The sequence below is a fragment of the Pelodiscus sinensis genome, chromosome 10, assembly GCF_052426305.1.
Source record: "Pelodiscus sinensis isolate ZL-2025 chromosome 10, ASM5242630v1, whole genome shotgun sequence".
In the NCBI taxonomy this organism is placed as follows: domain Eukaryota; kingdom Metazoa; phylum Chordata; order Testudines; family Trionychidae; genus Pelodiscus; species Pelodiscus sinensis.
Window position 1 is genome coordinate 35,976,080 of NC_143061.1, and position 18,940 is coordinate 35,995,019.

The window sequence follows — 18,940 nt, forward strand, 5'->3', positions numbered from 1 at the left end:
TTAACCCACTGGTAAACAGCTTACTTAACAGATTGGACAGGTTGAACCTTTATGTACAACAACCTCTTTCCCCTTGGGACCTCAACTCGGTTCTCACTAGACTTATGGCTGTGCCTTTTGAGCCCATGTCAACATGCTCTTTACTCCACCTCTGCTGGAAGGTGGCTTTTCCAGTGGCTATCACCTGGGCCAAGACAGTTTCCGATGCCTTAGATAAGGGGTGTGCAAACTCAGGGTGCTAATGTTGGAGCTCCCAGTGCACTGTCTCTTTTAAAAACAAGGTGCAGCTATGCCCACATCCTTTCTCCTTAAAATGGTATTGCACATGAACCAGGCTATCTACCTTTAGGTCGTCTTCCCTAACCTACACACCAGTGACAGAGGATGCATACTTCACTCTTTAGATGTCAAATATGCTTGCACCTTTTAGTTAGAGCACACGAAACCTTCCGTAGGTCACCTCAGCTCTTGGTTTCCATAACCAAGAGGCTGAAAGGGCTCCCAGTTTCATCCCAGTGCATCTCGGCATGGATCAAGTCAAGCATTAGAGTGTGCTCTGATCTTGCAAAATTTCATTCCATCAGGGGTCAACCATTCTCAGCTGCATTCCTGGCACAGGTGCTCATCCAGGTCATATACAGGGAAGCCAATTTGTCCTGCAGTCACATGTTCACCTCTCGCTACACAATCTCCCAGCAGGCTAGAGATGACAGCCTTCTGCAGAGCAGTGTTGCAGGTGCTTGGGGGTAGACTGTGGGTGCGACCATACATAGCTGTTGCACAGTCACCTACAGAGTAACTTCTCTCTTTAGATTCCATTGTATCATGCTGATCCCAAAGAGGATGACACACAAAAACCAGGGAAAAATAGACTAAGGCCATGTCTGCAGGAGAAGAGTAAATTAAAGCCACTGCACTGTTGAGTGAAAGCATTCTCAGGGGGTTAATGTACTTGATCTTATGTATATTGAGTTCATACCCGCGTAGACAAGCCTGAAGACAGACTGCACTTGTTTGCAGCGTCTCACTGACACAAAAGATGTACTACCACAGTTGTCATTCCCAGTATGTTCTTCAAATGGATTACGTTATCTAAACATAGAATGCAGTCAAATTATTCACTCACTAATATGCTAAATTCAGAGATCAAATGCATTATAAACTTTTAAATGAGCTATATCTAGGGATATAAGTGAGTAGTTGAGTAAGCTTATTGGGTAGTTGTGTCTGTATGAGAGGCAGTGGTGGGGAGGAGGGAGGAACAGGAGCCGGTGCTGGGGGAGCCTACTTAAATGCCCATTCTTTCCAGCACCATCTCTGTGGTACCGCCTGGCCCCTCCACTGCCTCTGACAGGCAGCAGGGGTGGGGGTTGGGAGGCGGTCACAAAGCAACTTCTGCCCGCAGTGGGCTGAGGCTGCACCAGCAGTAACCTCCTGTCTGTGGGGGTCACAGTGGGGAGCTGTTCTCCCCCCCCCCCCCCATGGACAGGGGCTTCTGCTGCCTGTTTAAAAACCAGTTAAAAAACCAGCTCCCCGTGCAGACAGGCTGCCTGCTGCCCTAAGCTGCTGCCTCTGATACAGAGGCAGCAGTGCAGGGTGGCAGCAGCCCCTGTCCAGCTGCCAGGCTGGTCCAAGCTGCTGGGACCAGCCTCTGTCCATGGTGGGCCCAAGTTTGTCATGGACAGAGGCTGCTCTGCGAGGAGCTTGGACCTCCCAACAGACAGGGACTGCTGCTGTGAAGCAGCCTCTGCCTGCGGCGGGCCTAGGTTCACTGTGGACAGAGGCTGCTCCAAGGGATGCAGAGCAGCCTCCATCTGCAGTGAGCCTGGGCCCGCTGCAGGTAGGGTCTGCTGCTGTGAAGCAGCCTCTGTCAGGGCCCACTGCTGGCAGAGGCTGATTTGTGGCAGCTTCCCTTCCCCCCTGCTCCACAGGTGGCACTGCAGAGTTGGTGCTGGGGAGCTGGCTTTTAAGCTGGCTCCCCCCCAGCACCAGCGTCTGCTTCCCCCCGGCTGCCTCTGATATAGAGGCAGCAAGGGGGGGGGGTAGAATGCAACTAGCTGACTAGAGTAACCGATAAGTCTAGGATTATTGGTTAATCATCTAGATGATTACTCGTTGACATCCCTACTTTCTGAACTATATAGTACAGCCAGTCCCTGAGTTACGAACACATCGACTTATGATTGTTCGTATTTACGACCAGCCTCCTATACAGCTGGTACCCAAGTTACGAACAAAATCTGCACTTACAAACAGCACAACCATACGCAAGTGAATGTAATCCGACTTACGAACATATCGAGTTACAACCAGGTGCTTGGTACGTAACTCGTTCATAAGTTGGAGACCAGTTGTAAATAACCTTTTATGTAGAGCTGTTCTGAGTCTTTTATATTTGGCAACTTAATGTTACAGCAGAAAGAAATTTTGGAACTCTTTTCTCACCTAGTCATACAGTATAAGGGTGTGGTAGCAACCTCCATGTTGAGAGCCTGTTCATTAGATAAAGGGTGGGCAAGCTTTTTGGCCTGAGGAACACATGTTGGTATGGGAATGGTATGGAAGGACCTGAATAATCAAAAAATTGGGGGTTGGAGTGCAGGGTGTAGTGCTCCAGGGCTGGGGCCAAGAGATTCAGAGGTCTGGAGGGGGCTCTTGTCTGTGACGGGTTTGGGATGCACAGGGAGGTAACAACTCCAGCTAGGGATGTAAGTGACTAGTTGACTATCTGATAAGCAGAAGCTTATCGGATAGTCAGCTAGTGATGCAACTAATTGCTTCCTCCCCTGCCCTTCCCCCTCGCTGCTTCTGTCAGAAAGCAGCAGCAAGGGTGGGGGAACAGGAGCCAGTGCTGGGGGAAGCTGGCTTAAAAGCTGGTTTCCCCAGCACCATCTCCACGAGGAGGCAGGGAAGGTAGAGGCACAACGGGAAACGGCGCAGGCACTTCTCCTGTGATTCTGCTTTTGAAATGTACAAGAGCTCCAGTGGGACTCTTGTACATTTGAAAAGCAGAATTCCTGCAGGGAGGCGGAGCCAGTGGGGGACTCCTCTACTGGCTCCACGCTCCCTGTGGGGCTTCCTTTTGACATCTACAAGAGCCCCAGTGGGGCTCTTGTAGATTTCAAAGGCTGAGGCGCTGCAGGGAACACAGGGCCAGTGGGGAAGTCCCTGCTGTTCCCATGCTCCCTGCGGGGCTTCCACTTTTGAATTGTAGCAAGAGCCCAGGAGAGCTCTTGCTATAGTTCAAAGGCAGAGGCACCCTTATAGACTAATCAAATAGTCAATGGAAATCCACTGACTATTGAATTACTTAATGTAAATTTAACATCTCTAGCTCTAGCTGGGGGTATGGGCTCTGGGATCAGGCTGGGAATGTTGAGTTTGGAGTGGAGGAGGGTACTTCGGGCTAGCTTGGAGGGGTTCAGAGAGCAAGAGGGGTTCAGGCAGGGGATAGAGGGTAGGAGGGGGATCAGAGGTGCAAGATCTGGGTGTCTCATGAACTGGCTCCTGGAAGCAGGGGCCTGTCCCCCTCTAGCTCCCATGTTCAGGTGGGGCCACGCAACTTTGTGCTGCCCCATCCACAGGTGACATACTTGAAGCGCCTGTTGGCTGAGGTTCCTCACCAATGGGAGTTACAGAATTGGCACGTGGGATATGGAGAGTGGCTGGAGCGCTCTGGCTACCTGTACTTCTGGAAGCCTCTGTAGAAATGGAGAGGGGCAAAGCAGGCCTCTGTCCCTAGTCTCCTGGTGGTTGACTCTTAAGTGCTGCGCACCAGTGTCTAGGGAGGAGACTTTGCGTGCTCCCCTGTCCCGAGGCCCTGATTGGCCTGTGAGCGGGGGAGTAGCAGGACATCTATGAGCTGAATCAACCTGCATGGCGGGCTGGATTCAACCAACGGAGGCCCTTTTGCCCACCCCTCTTCTACATGCTGCATAACAATTGAAGAGTTTATTTCTGCGCTGATTAAAGAGCATGTCTCTGTAAGCAGTTCTTGCATGTGCTTCAGGGCTTTGTCTGGCTAGTGAAGGTTTTATGCTTTTCTTCCTAATGACTGTTTTTAAAGTGGTGGTGTGTGCCGTAAGGAGTTGCCTTGCTCCTTGCTGAGTTAAAGGCTGTGAGCTCTTTCTAGTGCTACAGAGAAATCTTGGAAAAACATGATACTGCAGTTCAGTGGATCTTTTTTTTTTTTCAGTTTCAGCAGGAAGAACTGCTTGTCTGCCCTCATGGGTGTGGAATTGGAATGTGTAGATCATGATCATCTCTGTGTCTCCATTTTTAGGGGAAAATGTATCACATGTCCTTTCAATTTTATCTTCAAAGAATCCTCTGAGATTACAAATTCAGTTGATAAAGTAAATAGTGCTGATGTAATATTTTTAGATTTTTGTAAGATAGTACCAGATGAGATTTTTATTATATAGTTAGAACGATATAAAATTAACATGGTTACACAATCAGTGGATTAGAAGATGTCTGTCTGATTGGTTCTGGGTCCTGCTCTATTTAACATGTTAAATAATGATAGGATAGGTCACTGATAGAGAACAACCTGGATTGCCTGGCAGACTGGGTACAAGCAAACAAATATGCATTTTAAAAAGGCTCAGTATAAAGGTATACAGCTAGGAACAAGGAAGGCAGGCTGTGCTTACAGGATGGGAAACTGTGTCCTGGGAAGCAGTGACTGAAAAAGATCATGTGGATCATGGTGGATAATCAGCTGAACATAGCGCTGCCAGTCCTCCTGGTTTTGCTGGGAGCCTGCTGGAATCAGGCTATATCTCCTAGAGGCTACTGAAGCTAATCTGAGAGATTTTAAACCACTAAAAGCCTGGCAGAGCAGTGAGGATAAGGCAGGCTCCCTGCCTGTTGGCCCCGTGCTGCTCCCGGAAGCAGCTGGCGGGGTCTTGGGGTCCCTAGTCAGGGAGGAGGCAAAGGATCTCTCTGCATTGCCCTTGCCTTACGAGCTGATTCTACAGCTCCCATTGGCTGGGAACCAGGTGAGTGGTGCCTGTGGGCAGGGGCAGCACACAGAGCCACCTGGTTCCCTGCCTGCTTCTGGGAGTAGCACGGGGCCAGGTAGGAAGCAGCACCTAGATCAGGTAGGAAGCCTGCCTTAGCCCCACTTTGCCACCACCCAATGTAAGCACTTGCTGGCTGGAGCCCTCTCCCCCTCCTGGCCTGCTCCCTTTCCTGCATCATAGCCCTCTGTGCTAGCCCCGAGCCCCCTCTAAGAACCTGTACCCCATCTTGCACCCCCTCCTGCACCCTGTACCCCAACTCCCTGCCTTATCCCTGAGCTCCCTCGTGCACTGAAACTCCCTCCGAGAGCCCATACCCCCTCCTGCACCCCCAACCCCTACCCTAGGTTCAAGCGAGAGCCCCCTCCGACACTCCAAACCGTTGGCACCAGCCCAGAGACCGCACCTCAGCTCCTTGCCATGTTTGTTTCTCACCTGTGCTTCTCCTTCTTCTGTTTGGGTGCTGATCTAAAGCCCAGATTTTTTTTTAAACTGAAATCATCTTTTTGCTCTTGTAAAATTCTGTTTTGGTCCAGTGACCTTCTGTTTTAGATGGTGATTTTATCAGCTCAGCGGGCAGTGCAGCCAGAGTGAAATGCAAATGGAGCTGCTAGTTAGGTCAGCATTGTACAACACCTTCCTCTGCAGGCAGAACAGTGAAAACCCTGTAACCCTTTGCTGCCTTGCATTTTGTGTGTGTCGCTTTTCCTGAGGAGGTTTAATTTAAGAGAGTGTTCCTGTTTAATTTCATGTTGGTTTTCCACTCTCAGTATATTATTTTTGTGGTGCCCCTTGTATAGTTGTACTGTCCAGTTTCCTTCTTTCTGTTTCCATCTGCCTGCCAAATCTATAAAAAGGAAATAAAGACCAGCTTGGGAATTACAGACCAGTCATCTTACCTTCAGTACCCAGAAAGAAAATGGAGCAATCAATTTGCAAACACCTGGAAGATAATCTAGTATATATTTTAGAGAGTTTGTCTGTCTGTCTATGTGTTTGATCTAGAACGCCTCCTAACAGCTAGCACCACCAAATTTGGTATACAGCTTCCTCCGATCATAACTAAAGCAAAATAAGGGTTAGGTTGTGCTAGGAAAACAGATTTGCCTAGAATGGGATTGTTTCTCATAAAACCAAACAGAGACAGAATCACCAAATCAAGTACAGTTCTCAAAATTGATGTAACTCAGCAAATGCTGAAAGAGACTGAACCGGAGGGGAAAATAAGCCAATGAGCCTGAGAGTGCCACTCCAGTAAGCTGTCCAGCTGGGGCTCTGCAATAGGATGCCACACTAAGCAGCAGGCAGCCAGTCAGGGAGCAAGGGGAAAGTGCACAGCTTGCTGCATTCCTTTTCTGGTTGGGGAGGGAACAGGCAAGCTGTGCACATGGCTCTAACTCCCTGACTTGGAGGGGAACAGCAAGCAGCTTCATTCCCCACCCATCTTCCCAGTACACCCTTCCTACACATACACCACACCCACATACACAATGACCCCCTGCCCTGAGCCCCCCCCATCATACCCAGGCCTTTACCTTGACTCCTGTTCCCCTCCATAGACATCCCAAACCCCTTGCTCTGAGCCCTCCCATCCCCAGACCTTGCTCTGAGCCTCTCCTCACCCCCAACCTGACTTCTGCACCCCCTCACAGCAACCTGCCTGCCCTGAGCCCTCTCCCACGCCAATCCTCCCCAAATCCCTGCCTTGAGCCCCCCGCACTCCACCCCACACTTACATTTCTTACAAGTATTTTTATATTGCAGCTCCTCCCTCCAGTTTCCTGCCTTCCTGCTTTTGGGGATCTGTGTGATATGATGGTATCTGTAAGAATTTGTTACTTTACCCTTGTATTGTACCAAGATGAGCCAGAAAAATAGAATGAATCAGGAATAGGATTGTGTCTCCATAAACCCTTCAGAGGAGAGAGAAATCAGAGAAATTTGGAGTAGTGCTCTGTTTTGGCACAGCTAAATTAATGCTTAACATTTGAAAACAAGAAGATAATGTTATTGGATGCCTAATTGACTATAACTCTTTTTTGTTAAACACAGCAAATAATAAGAGTTTATAGAGATGAAGAAAAATGCGCTTGCTGGGATTCCCATTGAAAAATTACAAAAAAATTAAATTAAACAATGTTAACAATGCTTTAATATATTAAAAATAAAAATTAATGTAATAAAAATAACACTGTTTTTAAAAAATACAATCATTTACATAAAGCATGTACATTTTTTTATTTAAAAGAAATTAATTGAGTTAAAGACTTGAGCAATGCTGTATAATTCTACTGGTAAATAGATACGTAGCAGCATGGATTTGTCAAGAACAAATTGTTCAAAACCAGTCTGATAGCTGTCTTTGACAGGGTAACAAGTCTGGTGGAAAGTGGTAGATGTGGTCTGTCTTTTTTTTATTGTGTTAAATGATAGTGAATGTGATCATAATCATTAAATGGTAGAGTTCTGATTTGGAGGGATGGTAGGAGGGAGAATAGTGAAATAAAGAAAATGGATTTCAAGAAGGCAGACTTTAGCAAATTCAGGTAGCTGGTAGGTAAGATCCCATCAGAAGCAAGTCACATTGGTCTCTCTAATTTGCACATCGTCTCCATGTTGGTGCATATTAAAAATGTATGTAGTGGGAGCAGAACCAAGGGATTCAGAATGGGGGAGGAGGACTGGGAGCTTGGGCAGAGGGTTCAGGTGTGGGAGGTGAGGGCTCTAGAATGGGTTTAGTAACAAGGAGTTCAAGGTCTGGGAGGGTGCTCAGGGCTGGACCAAAGAGGTGAGTGTGAGGGCTCTAGATGGAGGTGTAGACTCTGCGGTGGAGCCAAGGATGAGGGGTTTAGAGTGAAGGCTGCCCATAGGCTTTGGTGGGGAAAGTGGACTCCCCAAAGTTCTCTCTCCTCATAACAGCACCAGGGTTGGTAGGAAGGGACACCTCTTCCCCAGTGGTGACATGCTGGCTTGTGGCCAGGGAGAGGGGTGCCTGTCACCCACCACAGTACGTCAATACTGGGGCTGGCAGGGAGAGGCACCTTTCTCCACCACAGCTCCGAGCCAATGTGTGAAGTTTAATAGGCCGTTCATTGACTGTTTAGTTTAGAGGGTAATTAAGTCCTAGAGGAAAAAACAGTTCGAGAGAGTTGGCATTTTTTCCAAGTGACATTGTTGAAAGCACAAGAGCAAACAACAGGAAAGATGGGAAATCTGGCAACAGACCACCCTGCCTTAACCAGGAGATCCTGAATGATCCAGAGTAAAAAAGGAGTCCTACGAAAAGTGGAAACTAGGTCAAAGTATAAAGGATGAATATAAACAAGTAACACAAGTATATAGGGACAAAATTAGAAAGGCCAGGCACAAGCCGATATCAAGCTAGCTAGAGACAAATGGTAACAAGAAAACATTCTACAAATACATTAGAAGCAAGAGGAAGACCAAAGACCAGGGTAGCACCATTATTCAGCAAAGAGGGGAGACTATAACAGAAAATGTGGAAATGGTAAAGATGCTTAACAACTTCTTTATGTTGATTTTCACCAAGAAGGTTGGTAGCAATTGGACATCTAGCATAGTGAATGCCAGTGAAAATGAGGTAGGATCACATGCTGAAATATGGAAAGAACAATCTAAAAAATCACTTAGACAAGTTAGATGTCTTCAAGTCAGTAGGGCCTGACAAAATATATCCTAGAACATTGAAGGAGCTGATTGAAGAGGTATCCGAGCCATTAGCAATTATCTTTATAAGTTATAGAAGATGAGAGAGATGCCAGTAGACTAGAAAAGGGCAAATATTTACAAAAAGATAAATCAAGACAATCCAGGGAATTCTAGACCGGCCACCATAAGTTCAGTATCCAGAAAGACAATGGAGAAAATAAATAAGCAGTCAAATGATAGGTAACAGTCAGCATGGATTTGTCAAGAACAAGTCTTGTCAAATCAACCTTATAACTTTTGTTTACAAGATAATAAGACTTGTGGATAAGGGAGAAGCAGCAGATGTGCTATACCTAGACTTTAGTAAGGCTTTTTGTACTGTATCACGTGACCTTCTCATTAAGAAACAAGGGAAATAAAACCTAAATTGTGCTATTATAAGGTGAATGCATACAAGGTAGGAAAACCATTCCCAGAGTGTAGTTATCTGTGGGTCACAATCACACTAGAAAGGCATAATGAGTAGGGATCCACAAAGGGATCAGTTCTGGGTCCAGTTTTCTTCAGTATCTTCATCAGCAATTTAGATAATGGCATAGAGAGAACACTTATAAAGTTTGCAGATTATATCGACTTGGAAGGGGGGACAGGTGCCTTGGAGCATCGGACTATCATTCAAAATATTCTGGATAAATAATCTAAAGTAAATCTTCCTCATAGATCATGTTTTCTAGACTTTTTTTGTTCTTCTCTGGACTTTTTCCAATTTGTTCACATTTCTCCTGAAATGTACCCAGAACTAAACTATATGCTCCAGGTGAGGCCTAATTAGTGTGGAATAGAGTGGAAGAAAAAATTTCCTAATGTCATTGTGGTGAAACACTGGAATAAATTACCTTGGGAGGTTGTGCAATCTTCATTGTTGGAGATTTTTAAGAGCAGATTAGACAAACATCTGTCAGGGAGGGTCTAGATAATATTTGTCCTGTCATGAGTGCTGGAAACTGGACTAGATGACCTCTCAAGATTCCTATCAATCCTATGATTCTATTATTTGGATTGTTACTTTTCCCAATACATTCTAAGTCAATGGATGTATACAATTCTGCTGTAATACAATTTATCATTGATATTTTTTATTGGTAGTTCTCTTGGAAATTGACTGTATAATACAACTGTTGTCATGCATATTGGCAAATATGAAAGGAAGGATATTATCCATATTTGGTTGATGGAGCTTTGAACCTAATCCCATCATCATGGTTGCCAGAATTACTATTAATACATTTATTAACATTTTTCTATGTTACTTTAAGTAGCACAACAAAATTACACATTATTTATTCAAATTTGAAATATCCAAATTTGAAATATCAATATCTGTAGAAGCCAGAGAAAAAAATCATTAACTTCCTGGTGAAGCAATCAACTGAGCCAGGCATGCAATTTTGCTTATTGTGACTAATTGGCCACATAAGTAAAAATTGAACTTGTGTTGCTTGAAAATTAGTACTTTAAGTAACATTCAAGGATTTTCTTCTGTGTCTGTTTTTCACACATACTTCATTGTCAAGTTTAAATGTGGATTTGAATGAAACATGAGTTTAGAATTTGGATTCTGGCTCTTCTTGAAATGATGATTCACTCTTTGGAAGGGTTTTCAGCCAACATTCTCAGTTTATCAATAAGCATCATGTAAACCTAGCATAACAGGTGTTCTATACAAGCTTTTTATCATACAAGATGCACTACAGAACCTATCCTTTTTGGCAAATGTAGAAAAGAAATTGGCTCACTTCTTGTGCTACATATGGTGTTATTTCATAGTCAAGCTGTTAGGGATGCACACAAAAAATAAACTAGATGATGATATAAAGAGACACTTCAGAGTCCCCATCCCACATATTATATTTATCTGTAGCAACAGTGGGTTGGTCCAGACTCGTGGTTTTCAAGCAGGGGTATGCAGAAGTCTTCCAAGAGACATATTATCTCATCTACAGGCCTAGTTCTACAACAGGCTACATTAAAAAGCACTAGTAAAGCCAATAGAAACTAAAATGTCATACAGAACCACTAGTTTATTCTGTTCTGTATGCTGAAATGTAAATATAGTATTTATTCTCCAACTGATTTATAATTATATGCTAAAATGAAAACAATTTTTCAGTAATAGTGTGTTATGGCACTTGTATTTTTATGTCTGATTTTTGTAAGCAAGTAGTTTTTAAGTGAGGTGAAACTTAGGGTATGCAAGACACACCAGACTCCTAGGAGGGATATAGCAACTGGGAAATGTACATGAATTTATTAGAGGCCAGCATTGCATGGTCAGATATAAACGTCCATGGTTATACTGCCAGTGCTATGTGGTAGAGAAGGTTTGATTAACAAATGGAATCATAGGACTGGAAGAGACCTCAGGAGGTCATCGAGTCCAGCCCTCTGCCCAAAGCAGGACTAATCCCAACTAAATCATCCCAGCCAGGATTTTGTCAAGCCAAGACTTAAAAACCCTTAGGGTTGGAGATTCCACCACCTCCCTAGGTAACCTATTCCAGTACTTCACCACCCTCCTAGTGAAATAGATTTTACTAATATCCAACCTAGATCTCTCCCACTCTAACTTGAGACCATTGCTCCTTGTTCTGCCATCCATCACTTCTGAGAACAGCCTCTCTCCATCCTCTTTGGAACCTCCCTTCAGGAAGTTGAAGGCTGCTATCAAATCCCCCCTCACTCTTCTGCAGACTAAATAAGCCCAAATCCCTCAGCCTCTCCTCATAGGTCATGTGCTCCAGCCTCCTCATCATTTTGGTTGCCCCTCTGTTGGACCCTCTCCAGTGCATCCACATTCTTTCTGTAGTGGTGGGCATAGAACTGGACACAATACTCCAGGTGTGGCCTCACCAGTGCCGAATAAAGTAACAATAGTGTAAAAGTAAAGTAGTGTAACTGCTGCAAAGATGGCAGACAAATCAATTACTGACAACCAGTACCAGATAGGGTTGCTGAGCTTTTCCACCAGACGGACTGGACACCATTGCTGCAAATGGTGTCCAGTCTGTGCAGTTAAGAAAGCTGGCAACCTAGCACCCAGATCACAGCTATAGTCAAGAGTTGTTTCCCTAGGTAGGCTGTGGATGCTCCCTTCTCTTTGCAGAAAGTCTCCTGTCATTGGAAAGAGTGACAACAGGCTTCATTATTATGGGTCTCATGTGGCGGAGTATTGCTGTGAATTTAAAAAGGAATAACAGGCTATGCAATAAGTATAGTTGAAAGATAACTCTAGTCCTTGCTGTTGGTTCTAAATGACCCAAGATCTCACATTTTCTCTGACTTGTGGCAACTCGAGAGATTTATTTAGTATTTGACATTGAGATATCCATTTATCTTTTTTTTCCTAAGGGGCAGTATGATACTTTTAAAGGCAGACACCTCTCATAGTAAGTGCTGATTAAAATGTAGACGCTATAGCGAAGGGTTTCTTTTGCTATGTTTTTTGAAAACATTAACCATAAGGTAAGTTTCCTAAATAATTGCAAATGAGATAGAACCTTCTATTACCTCAAATGTGCACTGGTGCTGAAACTTTAGCGTCTGTCCTGATGATTTTTTAATAGATCAGGATTGGTTAATGGTGCTGTTTTTATATTCCTTTCTTGTTTTATTAATTTCCCTCATTTTTTATATTCTCTTTTAAAGGACTACATCTTTCATGAAAATTCTTTACTGTTTTCAGATAACCCCAGATGTGGCTTGTGGAAATGCCAGTTCTAATAACTCTGCTGGAGGCCGACTTATCTCCTTTGAAGTTCCACAGAACACATCAATAAAGTAAGAATATTGCTTTGTCATCGCAGCCTGGAAAAATAAATACTCTGCAGTGTAGGCGTAGCCCCTGCATCCATGGAAAAAAACTGAAGTCCTGCTACCCAGGGCTGAAGCCGAAGCTTGAGCATTGTAGCTTTGCAGAAATCTCTGTGGTATGGGGCCCCAGGTAGTTCCCCAGCTTGCTACCCCTTAATTCTGGCCCTGACTTTTATATGCAGAAAACTTGTTACTGTAGCACAGGTGGGCTTTGGAGTTTTTATAGCATGTTGTGAGGGAGGGCTCAGAAAGAAAAAGGTTGATCACCACAGCTCTGAGTGACCTTGGCAACCTTGCATAATTCAGTTGATTCACAAGAATTATGGACTTATTGTTTAATACACTGGATAATGTATTATCCAGTGTATTAAACAAAACCAGAATTTCTGTCCAGATCAAACCCTCCTTCCTTGAATTTGTACTAACACCATGACAAAAGAGGATGGAAGCAGGAGTATTGGCATCATTATGAATGCTAGGAAGGAATCTTTGGAGTGGAGGGAAGTACCACTGTAAATGCATTAATATTAAGGAAAGTGATTGTGTTTGGTAGTTAGCACAAAAGCAGTATCCATTCAGAACACATTAAATAAATAACTACCAAATATGTCGTGTTATATAAAGTGTTCCTTGAACAGGAAAATGGTTCTTTAAAATTATTAGAAATCAAGAATATGCATAATGTTTTCTTTCAAATACACCATTATTCAAACCCGACTGTTGATAGATTTTGTATTGTAAATGTGCATGCATTAAACCGTATTGAAGTGAAAATTGCTTGTTAATAAAAATATTTGTATTTTGATAACTCTGATTGTATAATTGCTACAGCGGAGTTGTTCTTGTTTGTTAATTAATTTTGGTCCAGAATGATGTATTCTTTCATAAGACTGATTTTCTTCAACCTGATGTGATTATTTTTATTCTTCATGTCCCTAGAATAAGGCAAGATGCCATAGCTTCCCTTATCCTGTTGTGGAAGGTTACAACGGCTGGATTTAAACAGTGCTCACTTATAGATGGTAGAAGTGTTACTCTCCTCCAGGCACTGGGTGGCCTTGTTCTTTCAGAGGAAATGCTTGCATTAGGAAATAACTACTTTATTGGTGAGTTGTACTTACATTCTGGTATCTTGATCTCCAGCCTTATACGAGAATCAGTAACTTATACAAAACTTAAAGAAATGTAGAGGAAGCTCTGTTAATTTACCAACGGGTTTAAGTACAAGATGTGATGGTCAGACAATATTTTCAAATTTTGTTTATTCAAAGTAAATGGATGCTACCTGATGCTGAAAATGTAGCACACTTGTGGAACCTATCTAATTTGAAATCCAGTTAATGTTATTTGACCAATCTACTTCAGACACACACAGGGTTTATTTTACATATTTTAATTTAACTATGTTAAGTGTGTTGATTTTTGTTAAATACTACAGTACATGCCTCCAGATGTTAATATTCAAGATATTTCTTGGATCATCTGAGAATAGAATTTGTCTGAAATCCAGTTAAAGGAATAAAATACATAGAATATGAAGGAAACTTCAAAATATATTAAAAGTGGGGATGTTAAAGGTTAACTGGTAGGCATTGGAGCAGCTCCCCGCCTGTGGGAGTAGGAGCTACTGCACAGTCCTGGAGAGTTGGCTGCCGAGCCTACAATGAAGCCTCCTCCTTCGGTGTACTGTCAGCAACCCTTGTCAGCCTCACTCCTGGGGAAGCTTCACTGCAGGCTCTGCAGTATAGCGGTTACACGGGTTACCTTTTAAAATGACTTTTTACATCCCTAATTAAAAACAACTATACTTATTACCCACCAATAACACTTGTGAATGAGTGAAGTCTATGTAAATATGACACAGACACAGAACTGTTTGAACTTTCTTTTATTATACAGAAGTATAGTTTATTGAAAAATGAAACAGTAAACTTCATGGCAGGAAGTGTGAAATGAACATTTGTATGCAGTTTAAAATATAGGGACTTGAGGTTTGCAGATGATAGAATTATCATCAAGGAAGATGAAGAGAAGTTAGTGAGAATGGTATAGATGCTAAATGAGGAAGGGAAGTGGTATGGACTGATTTATGAATATTAATAAAACAAAGACGATGGTATTTGGAAATAGGAAGGGAAGATCAGTGTAATTGGGTTTGAACTAGAAAACGTAGAGAAGTTCACATATTTGGGGAGTAACATGACGTATGGTCTAGACAGTAAGAAGGAAATAGCAACTAGAATAGTGAAAGCAAGACCGAGTTAGAAGGTGATGGGTAAGATCTGGAAAAGTAAAGCGATTAGCTTAGGAACAAAGCTGAGCTTCTTGAAAATGTGTGTATTTAGCAGCATGTTGTACAGATGTGAGACATGGGTGTTAACAAAAGATTTGAAGACAAGGATATTGGCATTCCAGAGGAGTTGTTATAGAAAGATCCTAAGAAGAGGATGGATGCAGAAGGTCACCAACGAGGAATTATATAGGAAGATACAGCCAAAAGAGAACCTACTGCAGAAGGTTATACAGTGGAAGTTACAGCTATTTGGGCATATCTGCAGAATGAACAACGAGCGAAAAGTTAAGACCTTGGTGTAACGAGTCCGCACTTGTGTCTTATATAAATTCCACCTTTTTATTAGATGGTGCGCACCTTACCCCTGATTACAGTCTACTTTGGCGACTGGAATGCGGTTATGTCGCCGCATGTGACAGATGAACATCCTGGCTGGAGCCTCTTATAGCAGCCTTTCGACGGCGGAGAGGGGGACCCCGGCCCACCCAGTCTTCCATGCCCCGGCCCAGGGCCCTGATGTAGGGAGTTAGACTCCCTACTATCGCAGACAGGGGTGTTGCCCCATAACACGCCTGCTCGCGGGCTTTGCGACTGCCCTGGGCCATTTCCTAACTCCGCTGTCAGGGTACTTACCCGGAGGCCCTGGGCTCAGTCCCCAATGGCACCTCCGGCACTAGCCCTCTTCTCTCTTTCTCCTTCCACCTTCTTCTCTCCCCTTCCTCCCCGCACTTCTTCCATTTTATCCCCATCTCCGGCCACGCCGGGTGATGTCACCCCTCCTCCAGCCCCGGCCTCCTCCCCCTCATGATCTGACATCATGTCACCAAGATGTGTGACATCATTCCCCTGCGCCGTGTCTGTGGCTTCCCCCAGGGTACAGACTTCCTGCGCGGTTCTCAAAGCCAGTCCCGCCGCTTTTTGATCCAGGCGAGTGTCAGCGTTTTTAATTTCCCATGCCTCCCCTGACTTGTGGCAGGGGCGGGGTTGCTTCACCCCATCACACTTGGTATTTGGCATAATGGATGGTCCGAATAGGAGAGGCAGGCTCCACAGAGAATGGGTAAATGATGTAGCAGATTGGTGCGGAGCTAATTTACAGAAGCTAAGCCACTCTGCACTGGACAGGGAAAGATGGAAGGAACTAGTGAGGGAGGCATTGGACACCAACGGGTGTTGAACCCATGGTGGTTGATGATGATGAAAATAACATGGTTTTAAAGACACTCTTTAAGAATGGAGACCATAGATATATGATTATTTTGGGCTCTGTGGACAGATGGTGTGTTGAAATTAGGACATGAAATTGAAATCATGGTTGTAACAGTACTTACGTGTTATAGTCTTGAAATGCTTTTCATTCCATAACAAAGAAAAAGCTGGTACAGATTATTGTTCATTAATTTGTTAGGCACGTTGCAAGTAAATATAAAACATCAAAAACACTTATGTGAAAATATTGGCCATGTTCTGAATGGATGTCCCTGCCAGAGAGAAGTCCAAGTACATTTTACCAGAGATAGGCAACAATGTATCAGAGATTCTGTTGAGTGTTGTTAGTGCACCTACTTTATCAGCAACAGGTTTCACTTAGTGGCATTTATTTTCTTCAAATGGTTTTCCAATTTTTACATTTTCCCTCTTTAACTCAGATAGACACATTCTCTTAAATCTCTTACATTTTAATTTAAAAAATTTGCATTTAATTTGCAGAAATTAAAAGTTTCTTTCTGAGGATGTTCCTAAAATGGCATGGCTGCTAACATAAGGTAAAATCCTAGTGAAGATGAGGCACTTTGTATTGTTTACACGTTAGCATGTCAAGGTAAAGACTGTAGAGGACCTATAGCTTACTTTGATCTACTTACTCAAGTTGCAGCTCCATTTGCCTTATCTTTGTTAGGCTTTAATCATGTGTTAGTTAACGCCTGATAGCTCTCTCAGGATAAAACATACCCTTTTCCCTAGTGAAGACATAGCTCATGTGCAGCTTGCAATAAGAGACTCCAGTCATCAAGTTTCAGGGGTCAGCCGAGTTAGTCTTTTCAGGATAAACTTAAAAAACAACAAATAGTCTGGTAGCAATGATGATCAAGTACATCATTACAGATTCTTCTTTCGTAACATTTTCTTCTACCTATTTTGGAAATTTGTGATGAGTTTAATCTTCAGATACTGCTCTGTATCTCCTAACTCTATAGTACTGGTTTTTTTAATAAACCCAGAGAACACAATAATCTTGACTGATGTTAGAGGACACTATAATCACGAATTATTATGGCATGGAGAAACAAGCAGATTCAAATAACTATAATGTGATCCCATGTATCAGGGGCTAATTAGTGTTCAGTAAAGATGGAGGTATGCACAGTGCATTTTGTTGTAAATATTTTATTAAGACACACAAATCTTCTTAAACTCTTCATTTTAATTTTATAATCTGCTGTGTATTAATGGCACTCTGAGTTCTACTTCAAAGAAAGTAAATATAGAACATCCTCTCTCCCTGTACTTCGTTTTTATATGCATTAAAGCTAGGTGAAGCATCAAGGTTTTTATTTTCAGTGTTTACAAGAAGATCTACTGCACATATGCATCAAAACAGGGACATGAATGACTTTGTAGTATACAAAAAACAGTTACTGTAACAACTACTTTGATAGTTAAGCTGCAATACGCTTGGGCTACATCTATACTGCAGACTTCTTTCGGAAGAAGCTTTTCCGGAAGAGATCTTCAGAAAAAAACTTCTTCCGAAAGAGTGTGTCCACACTGCCAAAGCACATTGAAAAAGTGATCTGCTTTTTCGAAAGATAGTGTCCACACTGCATGGACACTATCTTGCATTTAAGCTGTGATTATTATGGACAGACTGGCCACCAGGTCACCTGTGTTTTTTCCTCTTCTTTCAAAAGAACTCTCTCTTCCCCGTCCTCACACGCCTTCTTCCAAAAGAGCTCTTTCAGAAAAAGCCTTCTTCCTTGTAGGAAAAACCCCTCAGTTCTTTCTGTTTTTTTTTTTTTTTTCTTCAAAAGAACGTGGTTGCAGTGTGGATGTAAGTGAAGTTTTTTTGAAAAAACAGCTATTTTTCCGAAAAAACCCAAAAAACCTCTGTAGTATAGACATAACCTTGAGCTAATAGGTCATGTAGTGTGATATAAGCTACTTTCCTTCTAGGTATATATTAGCCAAATATTAGATCTCTTGGAGAAATGAACTTAGTATTTTTTCTGCCTATTCGATGGAGGGTTTTTTTTATTCTTCTTTCCTTAATTAATTTTACTAAGAAAGATTTTATTGGCCTCTTATTTTTTCCATTCTAATTCCTAATTAGAGATCATATAAAAGAAAGGGAAGATGTAAGTAAGCTGAAGATCAAAGGAAAAAAAGATTACATGAATCTCTCAAATCACTTTCCCCAATGTAGTCTCAAAGTTTATTATGCATCTTACATCTTAAATTATTTCATAAAGTCATCCTAAATAAGCCTAATGTGCCAAACACAAAACATTCAGGGATATATTTTATTTGTTTTATCTATCGTCTCTTGGTGTCTAATTAACTAAATTAACATTTGTTTAAAGTAGTTTAGACATCACTGAAAGGAATCAGCGAGGAGACAGTAATCAAGCGATGCAGTGTGTAAACAGTATTTATAGAGTGGTGGTAATGGAGAATTACAAATAAATAAAATCTCGAGGTCACGTTTTTTCCCTACATAAAAAGCAACCTTATTTCCTCAGTCTGATTGACATTTTGGGGGGTTGAGTGTTTAGTAAATCAAGAAGGAATAAAAGTCTCGAACAGAGAGCACAGTATGCCCTCTCTTTAGCAGGATACTTCAATTTTGTCACACAAAATGGCTGCTGACTCTGCAAACAGATTCTTTAAAAAATGCAGTGAAGAAATGAAGTCATCATAGTTCCGTGGAGGTTTAGACTGCATTTTTAGAATTGTTGCATTTACTTTATTAAAGCTAGGTCCAGGGCCGGCCCACAACATTTTGGCATCTGAGGTGGGGAGTTCAAATGGTGCCCACATATGCACCAGCAGCAGACACAATTTTTTACACTCTGGGTCCTAGTGG

At 42.7% G+C, this 18,940-nt stretch overlaps 1 protein-coding gene across 2 annotated transcripts in view; it reads left to right on the top strand.

Annotated features, from left to right (window-relative positions):
• DNER (delta/notch like EGF repeat containing) overlaps positions 1-18,940 on the top strand; it is a 293,984-nt gene that overhangs the window by 138,989 nt on the left and 136,055 nt on the right. For both annotated transcript variants that reach the window (XM_075937624.2, XM_075937623.2), the window contains exons 3-4: positions 12,436-12,530; positions 13,503-13,669. In XM_075937624.2, the coding sequence (XP_075793739.2) occupies positions 12,436-12,530; positions 13,503-13,669 (262 nt within the window). The remainder of the gene's footprint in view (positions 1-12,435; positions 12,531-13,502; positions 13,670-18,940) is intronic.